General features: G+C 37.3%; 1 protein-coding gene across 1 annotated transcript in view; it reads left to right on the top strand.

Moving 5' to 3' along the window:
- The window catches only part of LOC149772884 (angiotensin-converting enzyme-like), a 232,991-nt gene that overhangs the window by 7,955 nt on the left and 204,579 nt on the right, over positions 1-20,457 (top strand). The window contains exons 5-12 of the mRNA XM_089947173.1: positions 5,899-6,093; positions 7,116-7,383; positions 8,430-8,554; positions 10,658-10,756; positions 13,858-14,008; positions 16,923-17,021; positions 18,405-18,527; positions 19,603-19,832. Coding sequence (XP_089803299.1) covers positions 5,899-6,093; positions 7,116-7,383; positions 8,430-8,554; positions 10,658-10,756; positions 13,858-14,008; positions 16,923-17,021; positions 18,405-18,527; positions 19,603-19,832 — 1,290 coding nt within the window. The remainder of the gene's footprint in view (positions 1-5,898; positions 6,094-7,115; positions 7,384-8,429; positions 8,555-10,657; positions 10,757-13,857; positions 14,009-16,922; positions 17,022-18,404; positions 18,528-19,602; positions 19,833-20,457) is intronic.

The raw sequence follows: 20,457 nt of genomic DNA, 5'->3' as shown, positions 1-20,457 counted from the left end.
GCATGATTTGGGATTTAATTCTTAATACCGTAGGCTCCTTTAAAATTTTCATATTTTCTACGAAGGAAATAATTTATTTGTTGAATTACTAAACTTGTTGGTTTTGGTTATTTAATGTTACTTAGTTTAATACCATCGAGTCGTAACAAAAGATTGCAGAACGCGTCCTGCATAAGACTTTCTGTGAATGATTTCAGAAAACGTAAATTTGTTATTGAAGTTTAAATTCACTCTATTTTGCATTTTCTTATTTGTATTTTATTTTATTTCACACATTGGAGACATCTTTAATGAAATCATCGGGTTTTCATAATGCTATCTAAAGTGGAGAATCCTACCCAAGAAGGGTTAGAGACTTTGCAAAATGACGCGTTGCTCGGGCTTGCCAAACATTATCATATGTCGGAAGTTAAGGCGTCTTTGGCAAAACGACATATAAGGGAACACTTTGATTAACTATTTTGAATGAAGTATATGTTCTGATGATAATGCTTTGATTTGATTAGTAAGTTTCTGTCTGAATCTAAAATGAAGTTATAATAATTTCTGCCGGGTCAAGGTCACGGTCATGTATTGAAAGCAAATCATTGGTTGGGTCAAACAAATTCCAGCCTGATTTTGCTATAGAAAATGATTAAATATTCATATGTCTATGTTTTATGTCACTTAATGCTGAATATATATATATATATATATATACAAATATTAAAGGACACGAGAGTGACAGTCTTTAATTATCGGGTATGTTCCCTTCATCTGAGAAGTCTTCTTCAAAAGAAATGGTTCTTATTCGGGGAGTAGAGTGTGGCTTTATTGACATAATATGTGCACAGCGTTATTGTGAAATTACCAGCCAGTTTATGCAGTACGTGGAGGAGAAGAGAGATCATAGTAATAACCGTCCTATTCTATTGGCTAGGCTATCCAGATTGGGTATCATTAAACGTTTACTCCACTCCAGTTCAGTCCAATCCGTCGACGTGCTTATAGGGTATGTTTACAGGCATCACATCATTTGAATTTAGGTCTGTTAGTCACACTTGGCAGAGGTTATATGATATAATGATATAAACTATCAACCAATTTATCAAATTAGAGACATCCTCCTGTGAGCACCTGAGAAAATAACACATGCTTTTGTACTTTTAACGATAACATGGACTTATTTGTAAATAGGTAGTGTATAACCAGGTGTATGTAAACTTGTCTGAATGGATGGGCTTAGAAACACAATCCAAATTTATATATGGTGAATCCATCAGTGTTAAATTAGAAATGTGTTCATATACCAAGTATATTTGAATACTGACACATGTAGGGGAAGAAAGCAAACTAGGATAAGTTAAATTAAGATATTCTTTGCTACACCAAAGATAATTATTCCGTCTAATGCTGCTGGAAACTTACGCTGATTATGTCTGTATTCCTTGAACACTGATCATAGGTCAAACATCAACTCTGATGTTCATTTGCGATTAGAATGAATATATTCAGGGAATGAAAATATTTGCCAACAGTTCCGTTTCGAAGACAATTCCGATTAATTGTATACGCTCACGTTAATTTCTACTTGGCAATCATTCCAACTGTGTGGTAATCACATTGAGCTTGAAATCAGCAGCAATTGGTGTACACTGAATGCTTGAACAAAGAGTGATTTACGCCATCGGGGGGGGGGGGGGGCGGCGCAGAGTGGCCGAGTGGTCTAAAGCGCTCTCCGTTACGGATCACTGCCATCTCACCTCTGTCTGCATGGGTTCGAGTCTCGAACTCAGCCAATGTGGGTATGCGAGAAAGCTTGCCAGTAGCTTCTCGTGGGTCGGTGGTTCTTTTCGGGTCTTCCCGGGTTCTTCCTCCACCAATAATACTGGCCGCCATGTATAGCCAATCGTGTGCTGAAAAATGGCGTTAAACCCCACAACAACAACAACTACGCCATCAGGGGCATTAATGAATTCTTCACTGAACAGCACATGCTCTTATTGTTAAATTATCTGGGATCGACCTCCTCTTTGGAAATGTGTTATGTAGCCATGGTTGACATCGTTGTGAAGTAATTAATTCAAATAGACAGAATGCTCAAAAGTAAAGTGAGACAATGCATTGATCTAACAATTTGCAAATGAGTGTTTTAGAATTCTTGAAAACCAAAGTCTCACATGAAAGCGATATTAACCTATCGTATACAATGTAGATGAGTTCTGATAATGAAGATAACACGTGAAACTAATTTATGAATCTGTCAAATTGGTATAACCTACTCCTGGTTCCTGAAAGCTCCCGCTTTTCATTAGAGCAAGATATAATTAACGAGCTGTTTCGTAAATCCACACTTTCGTAAAGACACTGCGAGATACTAACTTTTATTATAATAAACATAACATAAAATTTAGTCAAAGCTTAGTAAAACTTTAAGTCACTTTCCAACCGATTGACTTGGCGCTTAACCGGAATGATTCAAGGAATGGCACGGTACGGACTATTACGTGTGACACTGATGATGAGTTAATAAATGTAGCGTCGGCTTGAGCATTAAGGGATTGTTTATTTCGGAGAGGAAAGTATGAAAGATTTTCTTTACAGAATGCTCAAAAGTAAAGTGAGACAACACTTTCATTTACAAAGATACTGAAAAGCATGACTTTAGTAAATATCAAATTTGGCAAGTTCTACATTCTCTAATTATAGCGGGTTTTAGCAAGCAGCTCATTCTCTTTAAATATTGAAATTTGATAATATAGGATCCTCATTAAAACATCCCAGTATATTAAGTGCCGACATAAATAAGTACATACGCCAATACTAACAGAAATAAAGCATCTTGCCGTCGACATTTGAGATAGTACTTTCGTCACTATCACGAAATAGAAACACTCCTCATTCATTAACTGTACAAGACGAATATCAGATCAATATAATTATAAATCCACTAAATGTATTCGATATTTACGGTTATTTATCACAACTTTAAAGATATCACGTGATTAAAGAACATTATAATTAAATAAAAACTTTATAAATACAGATAGCTATATTCCTTAACTAGGGGTACACTTTCAGTTGACCTTACATCCACGTATTACAATTTGTCTTGTACTTCTTCTTCTTGTAGGGATACGTTATTCTGAGAGTTCAGGATAGAACGGACATTTCGGAAAAGAAGCTGTAATCTTACAGAGGAATTAATTCAACCATCTCATTCAAATGAATAAAGAACGAAATAACTCACCAGCTTGTTCAAATGAATAAAGAACGAAATAACTCACCAGCTTGTTCAAATGGAAACATAAAGATTAAATTCAACCATCTCGTTCAACAGAGTAAAACAAGAATTAAGCCAACTCATTCAAATGAGTAAATAACGAATTCAGAATGATTGTACAAAAGTTAAAGAGCATTTGTTTTAAAAACAGCTTCACAATAGTGTTAACAACACACTCTCACAAAATGTTAAGAACACAATTCACAAAATGGACAAAGTATACCTGTTGAGAAAAACTTCGTTCCAGAGTTAATACGGATGGGAAAGTGTTACAGGAATCTAAATTCTATTTTGTACCTTCATCATTGGCGATTCAGTCTCAAGAGACCATTCGAATAGCGCCCTTGGAGTGTCATCTGTCTCTGAGATATAGGCATCGTCATCTGTGGCTGTGCAGGCCTATTTACGAGCTAGCGACAGTCCCTATTGCAGTTGGTGCCAACATACTGGGAAGTTTGAGTTGCTGCTGTAGCTGCCGCGCTCTTCTTTCTCTCACATTTCCCTGGCGCCAGCTGAACTCTCCTCGCATCAGCGACTGCTATACCCTTGCCTACCATCAGTCTCCAAGTGCCTCGGTCCTCGGCCTGCACTTCCCAGCCGTCGGGTGAAATGTCGCATGCCTTCATGTCCCTCTTGCACACATCGTTGAAACGGAGTGAGGGGCGGCCGACTCTTCTGGTACCAGTGGCCAACTGTTCATTTAGGATATCATTTGACAGCCTCCTATCCTCCATGCGTCGGACCTGTCCCAGGCATCGAAGGCGGCGTTTGACCAGCAGGAAATACATGCGGAGGATACTTGTACGCTGCAGGATCTCATTATATGGGACGCGGCTTTGCTAGCTGATATTCAGGACGCCTTTTAGGCACCGTATATGAGAGGAGTTGATGAGACGCTCTTGCCTCATGTAGGTGCCCCAGGTCTCACTTTTAAAGAAGGGTGCTGAAAACGCAGGTCTGGTAGACTTGGACCTCGGTGTGTGTTCTGTCAGCGCGTTGTTTTACCACACCCTCTTCGTTAGTCATGCTATGATGGTGCTTGTCTTTCCGAGCCTTCTGTCCAGCTCCACATCAAGAGAGAGAGAGAGAGTTGCTGATGGTTGACCCCAGGAAAGTAAAGTTGTTGACAGCTCCCAGGGTGACCCTCTCAATTTTGATGGAAGGGGCAATGGTGGTATCTTGCACGCTGACGTTTGTCTTTTCCAGGCTGATCGTGAGCCCAAACTTCTTGCAGGCATCAGCGAAACGTCTCCCAGTCTCTGGATCGCATCCTCGGTGTGGGTCACAAGAGCCGGGTCATCTGCAAAATGCATCTCCCTGATTAGCACCGACCGCACATTGTTCTGCGATCGCAGTCGTGCCAGGCTGAACAGCGTCCAGCCGGACCTGGTGTGCAGATAGATATACGCTATTAGTGGATGTCTCAAGTGTGGGACAGGAGCAGGGAGATGAAGATCCCGAGGAAGGTCGGCGCCAGCACGCAACCCTGCAAAGTGCATCTCCCTGATGAGCACCGACATCACTTTGTTCTGCGATCGGAGTCGTGCCAGGTTGAACAGCCTCTCGTCGGACCTGATGTGCAAATATGCGACATCAGTGAACGAGTCGAAGGCGTAGGACAGGACCAAAGAGAAGATCCTGAGAAAAGGTCGGCGTCAGCACGCAGCCTTGATTCACAACGCTGTTGAGTGGGAAGGAATCTGAGGAAGATCAGTTATACAGGACTGTCCCATTCATTCGGCATGGAAAGAGATTATCATGCTGCGGTGTTTTTGGGGGCATCGATGTTACTGAGATCGAAGGCACTGGTGAGGTCGATGAACATCATGTAGAGTGGCTGACTTTGCTCCCTGCTTTTTTCTTGGAGTTGTCGTAGGGAGAAGATAATGTCTGTCGTCGACCTGTCTGCTTTGAAGCCGCACTGGGATTCCGGATACGCACTGTCAACCAACAGCTGCAACCTGTATCTTAATAAGCTTAAATATGTTATATTGTTTAACTGTTTTTAGTTTCTCTCCTCCAAACGTTAAATTTACTTCTCGGTATGTACCCAAACATTACATTTGCTTCTTGGTATGTACATACGTACATATGTATGTATGTATGTATGTATGTATGTATGTATGTATGTATGTATGTTTGTATGTATGTACGAGATGCAATATCCAATCCCCACCCCATTGCACATTTACCCTTAACTGCAGAGCTGTGATAAAAAAATGGTTGATGATATGGCCTACGGTCGCGATGAAGATCATGCTTTTGGTGTTTAAAAAGTTTTTACTCATTCTCCTGACAAATTAGTAACTGTTTTGTAGCAAGTGTTAACTGTTGCCAGTGTAGCCCATTAAATGGATATATTTGCAACAGTACAAAAACCCATTCAAAATCGCAGGTACTAAAGTTTTCCAGCATAATATTATCATGCCAGTGCTAATTGCTTTATGACGCATCTGTGGATTATATTATAAATGAATATATCGTTGCTATTATTTGGTACATGTACGTTGGGTAGATGGACTTGTGTCAGAGTCACCAGATTTAACTGCGCTTAATTGTTTCATAAAGTCTCATTGTTTAGGAAATAACACTAATTTGAATTACTTGTGGTAAACAAGTTTTGTTTCTCTTCTAAGACAAATATGAAGACATGGGTGATTACTACCGGTCCCCGTACGAGAGTCCGACATTTGAGAACGACGTCCAAGCTTTATTCCTAGAACTTGCGCCGTTGTACGAAAATCTTCATGCTTATGTTAGACGGAAGCTAAAGCAATATTACGGAGCAGATAAGTTTCCAAGTACTGGTCACATTCCTGCACATATTTTAGGTAAGTTATGTTCTCATTTTCATTGCTAAAATAATAATAAATGAAACTAAGTATTGTAAGAAACGTCAGACGAAAATATACGATTTAGTTCCTCTTTGAAATTTATATACCCATATCATTTACTACGACTAGTCGCGAAACAAAATCCCATCCATAATTTTAACCTTCATGCCAGTACTCTTTGCCGATGAATGAACCGTTAGCCAAAATAGGTCTATCTACAGAGAGAATCAAACACCAATGCGAGTCTGGCTTAAGAAAGAGTAGTTTCCCTTACTTTCAAGGACATCGAGGAGCAGTCTGTGTCAACCAAAATATTCTTATTAGCGGAAATTGCTCTTATTACCTCATGAGCACATATCAAGAAACATTTACTTCAAACCCGCGTCTTTTTCTTGTTTCACATTTGTGGGATTTAGAAGTACGGTTTTCTCAGCCGCATTATAGTAATTCACTCCCTACAATGGAAACACGACCCACACAACCAACACAGCGAATTATTCATACCTCAAAATGGCTAAACACATGTACCTAAAATATCCAGATAATTCCTTATGTTTATAGCTTATGGAGGATCCATTTTACGGACATGATCTACGCTGTCACAAAATCTAGTGAATAATCTATATGATAGCACCAGGTCCTAAAATTGGCTAATTACTCGGGCTGAGAAATATATTCTGGCTACAGCTTCCTCGAAACATAATCAACAGAGTTTAATAAAGCTATGAACAGAGACTTAAATACAAAAAGAAATGTCCTAGATGTGTTTACAGTACGCATATTTAACACGCATTCTTCAATGAAGATTCTACAATCTTCATCCCAAAGGTGCTTAATGGCAATCTTTATAAGACTTAGTTGTCGTTTTGAGTAAACTTGGAACATAAAATACTGTTAGCATAATTTTATTTTTCCAAATAAATAAAACTGCAAATATATGCATTCTGATCTTTTATAAATATTTTATGTTGTTTGGAGAAAAAAATTATCAATATTTTTTCCTCACTTTCTTTAACAAGGTAATATGTGGGCTCAAGACTGGACAAACATATACGATCTTGTGGTACCGTACCCCAATAAAGGTTCAGTCGATATAACAAAGGCGTTGATTGACCAAAATTATACCATTACCCGCATGTACAAAGTTGCTGAGGACTTCTTTACATCTATGGGACTTTACAAAATGCCCCCTCTCTTCTGGGAAAAATCCATGTTCGTAAAGCCAGTCGACAGGGAAGTCGACTGCCTATCTTCGGCTTGGGAGTTCATGAATAGAAGAGACTACCGGTAGGGTTCAAGTTCTACATATTTTATCAATTGTTTTATTTTTTTTGTTGCAATTTTTTAAAAAGTTTAATTTTCATTTTAGATAGCTCTAGTTACCTAACCCTTATGTTTACACACACACACATATATATATATATATATATATATATATATATATATATATATATATATATATATATATATATATATATATATATATATATATATATATATATATTCAAGAACCATTCAAATTATTATTTTACAAAGAAGCAGGTCTTACGTTAATGATGATGAATTTGTTGAAGCTATGTCAATGTGTATATGCATGTTTCTAAAGCTCATGCATACATACATAGATACATACATACATACATACATACATAGATACGTAGATACATACATACATAGATACATACATACATACGTAGATACATACATAGATACAGACATAGATACGTAGATACATACATACAAACATACATACATACATACATACATAGATACGTAGATACATACATACATAGATGCATACATACATACGTAGATACATACATAGATACAGACATAGATACATACATGCATACATACATGCATACATACATACATCAGGGTGGGGCCCTGAGTGGTCTAACACGCCCTCCGTTACGGATCACTGCCATCTCACCTCTTTCTGCGTGGGTTCGAGTCTCAGATTCGGCAAATGTGGGTATGTGAGAAAGCTTGCCAGTAACTTCTGGTGGGTCGCTGGTTCTTTCCGGGGTGTTCCCGGGTTCTTCCTCCACCATTAATACTGGCCGCCATGTATAGCCTACCTTGTGCTGAAAAATGGCGTTAAACCCCACAACAACAACAACAACATACATCTGGGCCTTTTTCATACCTCGTTAAATGTTTCAGCTAGGAAGCTGGTGGACATTATTTGATTGATACTTTAGCATCATATCATCACCACATCAAGTTCCTTTTTATTTTTGTTTATATTGAACTTACAGTTGTGAAAGATTTCTTTTGTCTGATCGACCTAACAAATAATTGAATATTATTATTTTTTATTTTGCTTCAAGAATAAAGCAATGTACAACTTTGACGGAGGATAGCCTTGTGGTCATACACGAAAACATCGGAAAAATAATTTATTTTCTGGCATATAAAGATTTACCCGTTCTGTACAGGGACGGTGCGAACCCAGGTAAATATAATGCGATTATTTTGTACTTTTATTTTGCAAAATACCACTTCTGTCCAGGAACCATACATGGTGCGCATTCCTGTCATGATGTATTCAAAGCTTTTTAATCTAAATGGCTGTAATTGCGCGTGACTTTACATCTTCTTGAGTGTGGATAAGCAGATGTTAAACTTAATAACGAAGCATAATCAAAAGGTACTGTGACACTCTTGTTTGAATATGTATAGAGAAGGAAATGAGACCGGGTGGATTACCCCATTGTTTCCATATTACTATATTAATAATAATTATATCTATAAAAGTATGCAAGGAAACGAGAACTTCTTTAATTTTGGCCAACGTTATGAATGATATGTACCTCTGTCCTACAGTATCAGCACTGTTTAGTGGTCCTTTAACACGCAACGCATTTCACTTCGATCGTCTGTTGGCCTCTTAGGATTTTAGGCGACGCTTTGTACTGGCCGTGCGAAATATTTGTTTTTAGCAGCGCAACCAAGACTTATAATCCATTTGAGGAAGCAGTTTAAAAAGCATAGAGTCATATAATTTTATGAATTTTATCCAGTGCATATGGTCAAGCAACGAGTCGGACAGGTGATAACCATCTATGTTGCTACAGCAGTGTTTCTGTTTGCATTGAAACATTTCTCTTAACTAGTTTTTGGTCAGGACAGGAGAGTATTTTGGCTCTTTGTGTTATAGAGTTAGTCACTTTGATTGAGGGTCCCCTTTATGCCGGAAAAAAGTAAAGAAGAATAAAGGTGGCAACCTATTACGATATCTTGTTATAGTGGCATATACAGCAACTATGGTTAAACTAAAAATTTTAATACGATTGGTCCTAGGGTAAATGTTCAGTACTAAAGTTATCGTCAAGTTATGATAAATTATCTCAATCATTATTCTTAAAGGTGCGATGAATATTTGCCTATTGAAGGCCTTTAGGGAACATTCATTTTGCATAAGTAAGATTTGTTAAATTCGAGGTCACAGTTGTTATGGGCGGCTCTCAATCGAGAATCAACTTTATAAGCCAAATCTGAAAAGAATATATGTGAGCAAAACCGGAAAGGAATTTTTGTAAGTATTGTTACATAATACCAACAATACCGTTCCCATCAGATTTCAAATATCTGCCACATATAACGTCATGTACTTATGGTCCCTAATTGTCAGCCATCAGCTATAATTTGTCAAGACTATTTGATTTCAACTGGATTTAGTATGCAGATCTATGGTGACGAGACCTTGGCCCATTTGAGTTTCAGGCTCGCGACATTTGGTACATTATTTATGCCTTGTGATTGTCCAGAAATTTGACTTTGTTTTTTTCCCGAAGAATATTGAACTTCAGCTAAATATTACTTGCAGCTTGATATCAGTTTGCATGGGTAAGAGATGATATCATTTACATGCTTCTTTCCCGCCCCTGTCCATCTCCATTCGATTACCCAAGCTCCTGACTTTGGTTTGCAAAGCATAATCCACCAAAGATTATTGAATTCGAATTATATATGGTGACAACGTTGATTTGACGAAGCACATCATAAATGAATATGAATTCCGAGATATTTATCGGAGTCATGGGCCATGATTGCTTATACCACTGACTTTGATTTTTGCACTAGAACTTTTTCAAGGAATCTTTTATCTCATAGCCTTCAAAAGTCGATTCTTCTAACTTTGTTTCCCACAAAACTTTATTTGTCCAATGTCATTATATGCCAGTGGTTATGAGCGGGTCCTTTCCAGATTCGTCATTGCAAACAGGTTATGCTTAAAGTAACGAAGCTTACTATACATAGTGATGGCGATCGTTTGTTCAAGTCAATAATTGTCTATCCAGAGAGAGAGAGAGAGAGAGAGAGAGAGAGAGAGAGAGAGAGAGAGAGAGAAACACAGAGACGTGTGTTCTATGTGATATTTTGATGGATTCATTTAAAACAATAAAAGTGCAGTTTCCTGACGAGATAGATGGACGAATGTATTGCTTTGTGTAGAGTTGACTATACTTACACTTGTATGGAGGCATATATTGATAGACGGATGAATGGAGATTAATGTATAGAAACAGTGACAATACTTACGCAACTGTTGCAGGATTCCACGACACAATGGCAAATATCGTCACACTTTCCTTCCGCACACCTGAACACCTGAAGAAAATCGGACTCTTAGATAAAGTACCGGCCCAGAATGGTACGTATCAAAGTTTACCTCTGTCGTCTTTTCTTCTTGAACGCTCACAAGGAAACCGTTCCTCGTTTTAGTTCTTCGCCCTCGTTTTTCGGATCACTTGCAAGTAGATATGTCATGCGATAATAATAATAATAATAATAATAATAATAATAATAATAATGTGGACCTAATACAGCGCCTAATCTATAGAAGCTATAAGTGCTTCTACAAAAACATACTGACAATAATTAAGGAATGAAACATTAGTGAGTCTGTTCATGGTGTTGGAAAAAGGTGAGTTGATAGGACACTCGTGAATAAGATCACACAGTGTTTTTGTGTCTAACATAACGGACATTTTGTTCCACGTAACTGGATCCAAGTATGCAAAAGAACGTTGTTCGTATGACTTCATTGGAACAGTGGGAGCAATGACAATACGAGAGCCAGAACAAAAGCGTAAGTTTCTAGTTTTGGCGTACTCATGGGTCAAGTCAGATAGTTTTATTCGGATGGATCCGTCAAAAGAAATATAGCTTATTGAACAGATTTTGATTCTGGATCGAATTGTTAGCAGCCGTGTTGTGAACCTTTTGATATTTCTGTAGAAGATACTGAGATGAACCTTTAAAAAAAGAAATTACAATAGTCCAGTTTTTAAAGTAATAAAGAACACAAACGTTCTTTGGTGGCATTAACCAAAACGAAGTTTCAAATTAGCTGATTCATCTCAGATCCAGATGTCCAGCCTTGCATATTTTCGTTACATGTTGGTATAATAAAAGACTGACACCTATTTTTCGTACTGTCTGTGTGAATGTAATTTTGATATTGCTGATAGGTATTGTCTGAGGTAAAGGATGTAAATGTGAAATTCTGGGTTGTGACCAATATCGCATTGGATGGTAGCCTAAACTTTAGTTAGATTTGTGTATTTGAGTGTCATCAGCGTACAGTTGGTGAAACACCAGATGTGGATATATGACTGTAGATAGAGGCTGACTATAAAGAATAAAGAGAATTTGGTCGAGAACGGAGCTTTGTGGAACACGAAAACATGTCATTGGGCCTGGAATGTTCACCATTTAGGGACACAGTTAATGTCCTGTTGACTAAGTAGGACTTGAATGATAGTAATATTTTATCGTTAATACTAAATACATGCAAGACAGGGTGGAGCAGTATATCATTGTTTATTGTGTCAAATGCCGCAAACAAGTCAAGGAGGGTGAGGACTGTAGTCTATCACTCTCCAAAGCAGAGAGAAGATAGTGCACTACCCCGAGAAGGACAGTTTCAATACTATGGCGAGGGAAATACGCAGTGGACATTAATAGAAAGACTATTTGAATTCAGACGATATATGCATAATTGAATCTATGCACTCAAGCATGTGTGCTGTCGGAGTCGAATCGAGTTCACATAACTTTGGGGTGCTATTAATCACTATTGTATGCTCTAAATCTATAGAGACAAGCTCTGCTATTTTAATGGTTGCCAATTGTATCGAAACTGTATGGTGACAATGAATCATTTGAAATTGTGTTTCAAGCTTATCTCTAAGAAATGATCTTCGTCACGGAAGCTATTTATGAACAGGTTCGGAAGGTCGAACGGAGAAAAGGTCGTCCGAAGTGGTGTACATTTATTCCTTGACATTAGCGTCTTCCTAATCTCAAAAAGTTCTTTGCAACTAGAACTTTGAATCTATCTTAGTACTGTAATATCTTGATATTTCTGCATGAACTATGTAACATTCTTTTTAACAGATCCATAGTTCTGCTTAATAATAGTAAGGCTGGTGAAAAGTCAAATCCTATCAGTCTTTCAGTGTTGTGAAACTGGTCCATAACACTACTATGACATGGAAAACACTTTTGAACATGTGTGTCTATCAATACTGCATGTTGCGTATGATATCACCAACTTTATGAAACGGGTGTAGATAAACATCATATTTTATAGTATTACTTATCAAGACGATATTACAGGCCACACACTAGAGAAATATGTGTGATTCATAGTACTGATAGTCCAGCAATTCCGTCACGAACTTCAGTGATTTGATGGTACTTTGACTGGTAAATTATTATGAACGTTTTGTTCTTATTTTCAAAGACAATGTGAATTAACAGGTTAAAATATTATATTTTAGGGTCACATCGTTTGATTTGTGTACACTTCAATTTTATCAAAGACAGATCAAAGGGTATTTACTCGTGAAATAAATGTGCAATACACGTATGTAAGTGTATATGCAGTTGGAAATTTAAACACGTAACGCAAGTATCAGCTGACTTAAATGTGTCATAGTTCTTTATCTTTGCTTTCTTTCTGCTTTGGATAAAATTATGCACCATGTTTAGATTGTGATATCGTTATATAAAATGTAAACAATCATAATTATTTGCAGCAAGTTAATTTCGAATATTGAATCCAGATATATTCCGCTCTTATTTCCTCATGCATTTCGATCTATTTATTAGTAATCATGCAGACATAGACTGAGATATCAACTTTTTTATTCGGAAGACCTTGGATAAGGTGTTTCTGTTTTTATTCGGAAGACCTTGGATAAGGTGTTCCTGTGTACTTTGGTAAATCTTGTCTCTGGCAGTCTTGTGCAATTTTAGTAATAATCTATTTCTTTTCTTAGACACATTAGGAGATGATAACATTTTTACTCTGGGTTACCCTGAAGAAAATAACAATTCAACATTTGATATATCCTGTCTCCTTCTGTATTTTGAGCAATTATTTATTGTACATACACTGAAGGAGATAGCAGCTTTTATTCCGGATGGCCTATTGCTTGGAGAACGTAGCATTTCCACCTTTTGAAATATCATGTCTCTTGCATCCTTGGGTATTATGAGGACTTAATTATTTGTCGTAGAGAAAAAATAATTTGCTTTAATTTCGGGTGGCCTTGGACAAATGTTGTATTCCTACCTTGCGATGTATCCTGTCTCTTGCAGACTTGTGTAATTTTAGCAAATAACTATTTATTGTACAAAGATGTCAACTCTTTTATTCTACTGACCTAAGTAAAAGTAGAATTTCATTTTTTTGTTATATCCTTTTGCATTCTTTTCTAGTTTGAGCAATTTTTTCTTGTACAGACACGGAAGGAGATATTAACTTTTTATTCCGGATGGCATTGAGCAAAATAGCATTTCTACCCTTTTCATATCTTATTGACCAGTGGAGATGGAGTGTATTCCGTGGTGAAACCACACCAGACAGATACAACGAAAAATGGTGGGATTTGAGGTTGGTTAAATATGGCATTGCTGATGTATAAGATTTTATACGAATTTCAAACTGTACTTGACTCCTCATATATTAAGTGTTATATCCTGGATATATTCCCACAAAATACAAAATATAAAGTGTACAAAACTGAGGTTTGCCATTCTTAAAGTAGTTAAGTTTTGATGAAGTGTGACCATATCACAAACTTCCCATGAATTTAAATAATTTTACAGTTATGAATAGGTGGCGTTAAAATTATTGATTTATAATTATCGTAATAATAATGTAATCGTCGGAGAGTATCAAAATAAAGCAATTCGAATATATTTATTCCAGATATTTCTGCTTTGAATACATTCCCTGATCAAATTTACGTTAGGCTGATGTTCTAACACATCTCAAATCCAACAATTGCAAAAGAATGCTTGTTCTTGTTTTGTTATATATTCCGTTTAGAAGCATGGAATAAACGCTCTCCAGCTCTTTGTTTATCTCTTCTCACAACCGCTAAATGGCTGCGATTATTCAACATTTTATTTTCGTTTTTATTTACTTTCGCTGGCAAGAAATACATCCTATCCAATAACTCTCGAATAGCTTAGATAACCTTTTGAATTAGTACACTATCTTTTGATAAAATCTGTAGAATATTGAATGGATAGGTATTTATTATATGATGCAATCAATGTATACAATATCTTAACATCTATGTGAATTTCAAGCACATGTGGAATTTTATTTTTCGTCCTCTGACCTATGGTCGAAAACTGTATTTTGATGCTGTTTGTTGGTTGTATTTGCTAACAATGATGATGTTAGGCATTTACATAGCCCACATCTTGCTAATAAGCGTAGATGAACTCTTCCCATTTGTTATTTCCCAAAATGTCTTCGTCGATCTTGTCATAATAGAATATATGGACGAAATTCGTTATATGTACAAGGTCTAAGACGGATAAGGACCCGGGAGAATGAATTATGTGTAGAAAATGCAGCATATGCGAGTTATGGTCGTAGAACACCTTTATAAAAGTGCTGACATGAGGACAAAATACGAATGAAACAGGTCCAGAGAAAAGATCGCTGAATACTAAGCATGCATCCAAAGACGTGGGGTTTTTTTTGTTATGGGAGTTGAAGACATTTTGATGCACCTTCACCCATCTAACATGATGCGTACAATGCCGACAGAGATCGTTACATAAGGTCAACTTCAAATGGAAGAAAAAGTGGTTGCGGGGTTGACACTACCCTTTCTCTACAAACATTGTCGGATATGCTGATGCGACGGCTACAACAATATGCGAGAAGACAGTTGCTTGTCTGTGATGAAATCGGTACACTCTATCCCTCTCAGTTTTCTAATGATGAGTTGCAGCTTGCTAGAAGTTTTTCTGGCCTTTCTATGCTGCTCTTGCGGCGCATGTCCCTCTGCTTGCTTGCGCTTTTCGACCTGTCAATCATGTGCCTGTTGTATATTTCGTAGTGGTTGAACTCTTCTGCTATCACTCAGTGCCGTACAAATCCGTTCAGATTGCCATTAAGCCAGTTCAGCTTCCGGGTTACCAGACAGTTAGTGCCCGGGATTCCGCCACTTTGGAGTAAAATGCGGTACACTGGCAGAGCACACATTGTTATTAGAAATTCGGTTGGCAAATCCATTCGTTTCACCAAAGGGACCCACCAAGCAATTGCCAAAAACTGAATTCCATCCGAGAGTCCAAGAATTAGGTGGACAGGACATCCAGTCAACAGCTGAACTGATAAGTTTAAACACTTTGCATACAAGCATAAACAGACATGGTACCTGCCAGATCATCGATGAACCCACCGTTCCAATTCTTTACCGAATACAGAAACGACGGCACGGCCTTGTTTCTTTCCCCAGGATCTTTTTCTTTTACATGCTTTCGTTTCTCTTAAACGTATGCAGTTGTCACGGCTTAGGTGACCGTCAGTTGTGCTGTTTTGATAGCAGGACGTCGGCATAGCCAAAGAAGCACATTTATTCCCTCCAGAACAGAGGTTGGATGTTCAACATTGTCTCCTCCCTTTCTAATCATCTTATTGTTAATGTTATTACGGAATGTACTCAGCATAGAGAGTTCAAACCCACGACCTCCCGCTTCCGAGGCGGACGCTCTAACCACTAGGCCACCGGAGCGGTCTTTTGCATTAGCATAAGCTGTTCTTGCTAAAGATAATCAAGGTAAGTGTTTCCCATGAACGCTTTAACGGATTTTTCTAGAGATGATAATACAATTTTACAAAAGCAGCTCCGTTGGCCTTGTGGTTAGAGCGTCCGCCTCGGATGCGGGATGACGTGGGTTCGATCCCTGGCCGAGTCACACCAAAGACTTACAAAAACGGTACTAACAGCTGCATCGTTTGGCGCTCAGCATTAAGACGTTAGTGTTTGGACTGGTCAGCCTGGTGTCAGGATAATGTGACTGGGTCGGACATCATGCTACATGTCTGCGGCATGATGCCCCAGTGCTAGACATCACTATAAGCTGCCACACTGCAGACATCGTAGCTATATGACTGAAAAATTGTTAAAGCTACGTCAAAAATCTAAATTACACACACACATACACACACTTTTGCAAGATATCTAGCCTTCATTTTTAATTGTATGAACCGTATCAAATATGAGTAAACCTTACCATAGTAGAGCGAACTATAACAAAAATGAGGCAACCAAATCTCGCGTAACCAATTTACAGCATATGATTACATGACTTCCGGGAAAAAATGGTTCTTCTTTCGATTGTACAGGGACAAGTAATACATCACATTTCTTCATGTAGCATAGTCATTACGCGTTGGCCTTTACTTATATTTGCCTCCTCTATGCTTTTGGTCAATATCCTATTGACTGTTGTTAAACAGCAATTTCGTTGTCACATTTGTCAATAATTCCATATTTCAGGTGTGATTTTCAAGGAATCTATCCTCCAGTTCAAAGGACGAATGCTGATTTCGATCCTGGTGCAAAGTTCCATATTCCAGGTGGAGTGCCTTATATCAGGTACTGACGTGTTTCCGATGTAAATTCGTATAAATAGATTATACTTCGAAATAGTATTAGGGCCAGATGGGTGAATTTCAGTCTCGGAATTTAAAATTATTATTATAATGTTAGGCTCAAAATCTTGAGTTTCCGAGTTAGCAGTTTGATATTTTAGCACACTATCGAGAAAGTTAAGATTTAAAGAAGCAAGTTTAAGTTTCCATTTTATATAAGGACAAACGCCACACTTAACTCTTATGTTCTGGCAGGAAACGCTTATTACCTCAAGGCAACATTCTCACACAGGCAGCCATTTATAATGCATTTAATTACTGTCAGCAATTTGGGGGCGCTCACCAGTTATATATGTACTTTTGAGAGAGTGAGGTATGTAAGGTGAAGTTGTTTGCATTTAAAAAATGCACAGTGGAGAGTATGTTGGCATACCTCTATGCTACATTAATGTAATGTGGATGATATTTCTTTGGATATTGTACTTTTTGAAATTATTCATGATCCAAGCACACTGCTAACTAAAATGAATGCTCCCTTGTGCTAAAAATCAGTCTGAATTTGTCTAAAGTACACTATCCAAAGCAGCTGTTAAAAAAGGGAAAATTAATTTTGCCACACTAGACAATACCAGCTTCTGAAAGTGCAATGAATGAAATTACCAAATATATAAAATGTAAAATAGTTATCGGCTCTTTTTTTATACAATTTGCCTCTGAAGTTCAGGAAATGAAAATGAACAAGTGGAGCTAGCACTTTTTTGAAAGGTGCACATCTGGAGTAAGGCCAAGCTGTATACTCTATAACCCATATTACACAAACCAATCATACACCAAAATAAAGGGAATGAAAGGTTCTTTGAATTATACCTAAGATATACAAGGTCTTTTTTAAATAGCCAGTATAACCAGTGAGGAGAGCCGGGGAAATTATTTTTCTTTCAAATTCTAAACTGTAGAGCGCCACTTTTAGGGTCTAACACGATTCACTTTCGTATTAATTGTATGTTCTGGTGATATTCGTTGCGGTCATTTGACACGATGAGTCCGACCAAAGCGAAACAGGTCGTTGCCCTCTTTTGACAGAAGCAATATGGCTAACACAGTAGGACGACGACATGATTTAATCGTATTATATGTACTAAAGAAAGATGGCAGACAATAAAATGGGACGGAATCGTCAACCTCACCCTACCGTTCTGGTGTCAAATATGTCCACTTCTAAGTCAGAACATACAGTTTTATCAGGGAGAGCAAAAACAAACGAACGCCACTTTTATTCTAATGTATATTTCCGCAATCGTGATCCAGGCAGATACAAAATGTAACGTATTACAATAGCTTCTAATCCATGATTATTAATTTAAGACTTTTTTTCTATCCCATTTAGGTATTTTGTAAGTAATGTTGTCCAGTTCCAGTGGCAAAAGGCTTTATGTAAGGTGGCTAATATTTCTGGGCCGCTTCACCGATGTGACATCTATAACAATACGATTGCGGGGACTAAACTGAAGTAAGTACAAAATAATTATTTCTACCATATCAAATCCATGATTTTTTTCTCCTTTCACAAAATAATATTAGATCGCTAGATCAAATTTATTATCGCGTTCCTTTGTTATGGCTGACATGTAATTGTCAACAAGTGTAATTGATTGCGACCCAGCAACTGCTGCTGATGATAACACACTAATTGTTGTTGTTGTTGTTGTTGTTGTTGTGGGGTTTAACGCTATTTTTCAGCACACGATAGGCTATACATGGCGGCCAGTATTAATGGTGGAGGAAGAACCCGAGAAAACCCCGGAAAGAACCACCGACCCACAAGAAGCTACTGGCAAGCTTTCTCAAATACCCACTTTGGCTGAATCCGAGACTCGAACCGCCGCAGACAGAGGTGAGATGATAGTGATCTGTAACGGAGAGCGCTTTAGACCACTCAACATAACACAATAATAATAATAATAATAATAATAATAATAATAATAATAATAATAAAATAATAACAATACTACTACTACTACCAATAATAATAATAATAATAATAATAATAATAATATCACTTATTATCACTACTGAATAGATGATAGAAGAACCGGCGTAATTTAAGTTAGTATGATGGCCTCCTTAAACCGTTACCCGCCAACAGAGAAAATGTGCCAGTACGATTAACATTATAATTCGACTAGAACTCTTTAAAATAAAAGTAAACAGACAAAGCGTGAATGAATAAATTCAACACTCCGACTGCCATTACAATGAAGCGTGATGTTACCCTCTCATGAGCTGAAGACAACAGAGGTCGTTCGGGATAAACTGTTTTGTATTTAGCAACAATATTACACGCAGCGGAAATGCGCAGTTTTATATGTTAAACTGCATGTTTACTGTGAGATGAGATGAAAATCTTGAAAATGATATGAATTTACACTGTTTTGATGGAGGTGAATTCACTGTGCAAACGTTTTAATGCAGTTTTCTCTTTAATGACCTCTGACCAATTGCAAAGGGATATAACTCGTATGATTCCACTCGAAAACTTCGTAGATTGGTCAGTTAATTATTAATTATAAATCTCTTCTTTTCAGTGATATGCTTAAGATGGGATCGTCAAGACCTTGGGGCGAGGCCATGATGAAAATTACAAATGGAACCGACGGCCAGACAAACAAGCTTAGCGCCGCTCCGCTTCTGGAATATTTCGATCCACTGATTAAGTGGCTCCGGGAGAACAACAAACAGTATAACGAGACATTAGGCTGGGATAAGATAAAATGTCCCAACGTTTTATCAGGAAATGTCCTCTCAGGATGTCCAGGCAATAATAATATAAGCTTCATCATTACAGTGATTTCTGCCCTGTTCAGTATTGCTATTACTAAAATAATTAAGGAGTAAGTATGATATTTACAAAAAAGGTAATATTAGTGCTAGGTAAATTGCTTACGACGACTGGTCAGTATTCACAATTCTTTCTTGCAATTGTGATTTGATAACAATTGTTTATATCTTTATCAAGAGTAAACATCTACCAGACCATCAATATAATAATTAGTTATATAGAAGACGATATTCGTTATAAAACATATTAGTTTATTCATTGTGTTCATTACTTTTAAATAATAATAACTTACATGTTCGTACTTTAATAGCTGAAACAAAAAGATTCGCTTTGCTCCATTGCAAAATTTAGGATGAACAAATGTAACACCTTTAAATGTAATCACTTCGAGGACACATGATTAGTTTGCTGAGCTGGCGAAGAAAAGATGAAGCTACTAACAACTTTGTTTGAGAATCAAAATCATAATTAAGTAGCCGTACGCAGGAATGAAATAAAACTAAGCCCTGAGTTGTATTCATCCAAACCAATGGAAAACAAATGGGTAAAATAATTCCATTTTCCCTTCATATGCAATATAGAACTTAAGATCATATTAAAG

Source organism: Sinohyriopsis cumingii, unplaced genomic scaffold, assembly GCF_028554795.1.
Source record: "Sinohyriopsis cumingii isolate HCF-2022 unplaced genomic scaffold, ASM2855479v2 utg001050l, whole genome shotgun sequence".
In the NCBI taxonomy this organism is placed as follows: Eukaryota; Metazoa; Mollusca; class Bivalvia; order Unionida; family Unionidae; genus Sinohyriopsis; species Sinohyriopsis cumingii.
Note: the sequence above shows the minus strand (reverse complement) of the source record. Positions and strands in the feature narration are given on the sequence as shown.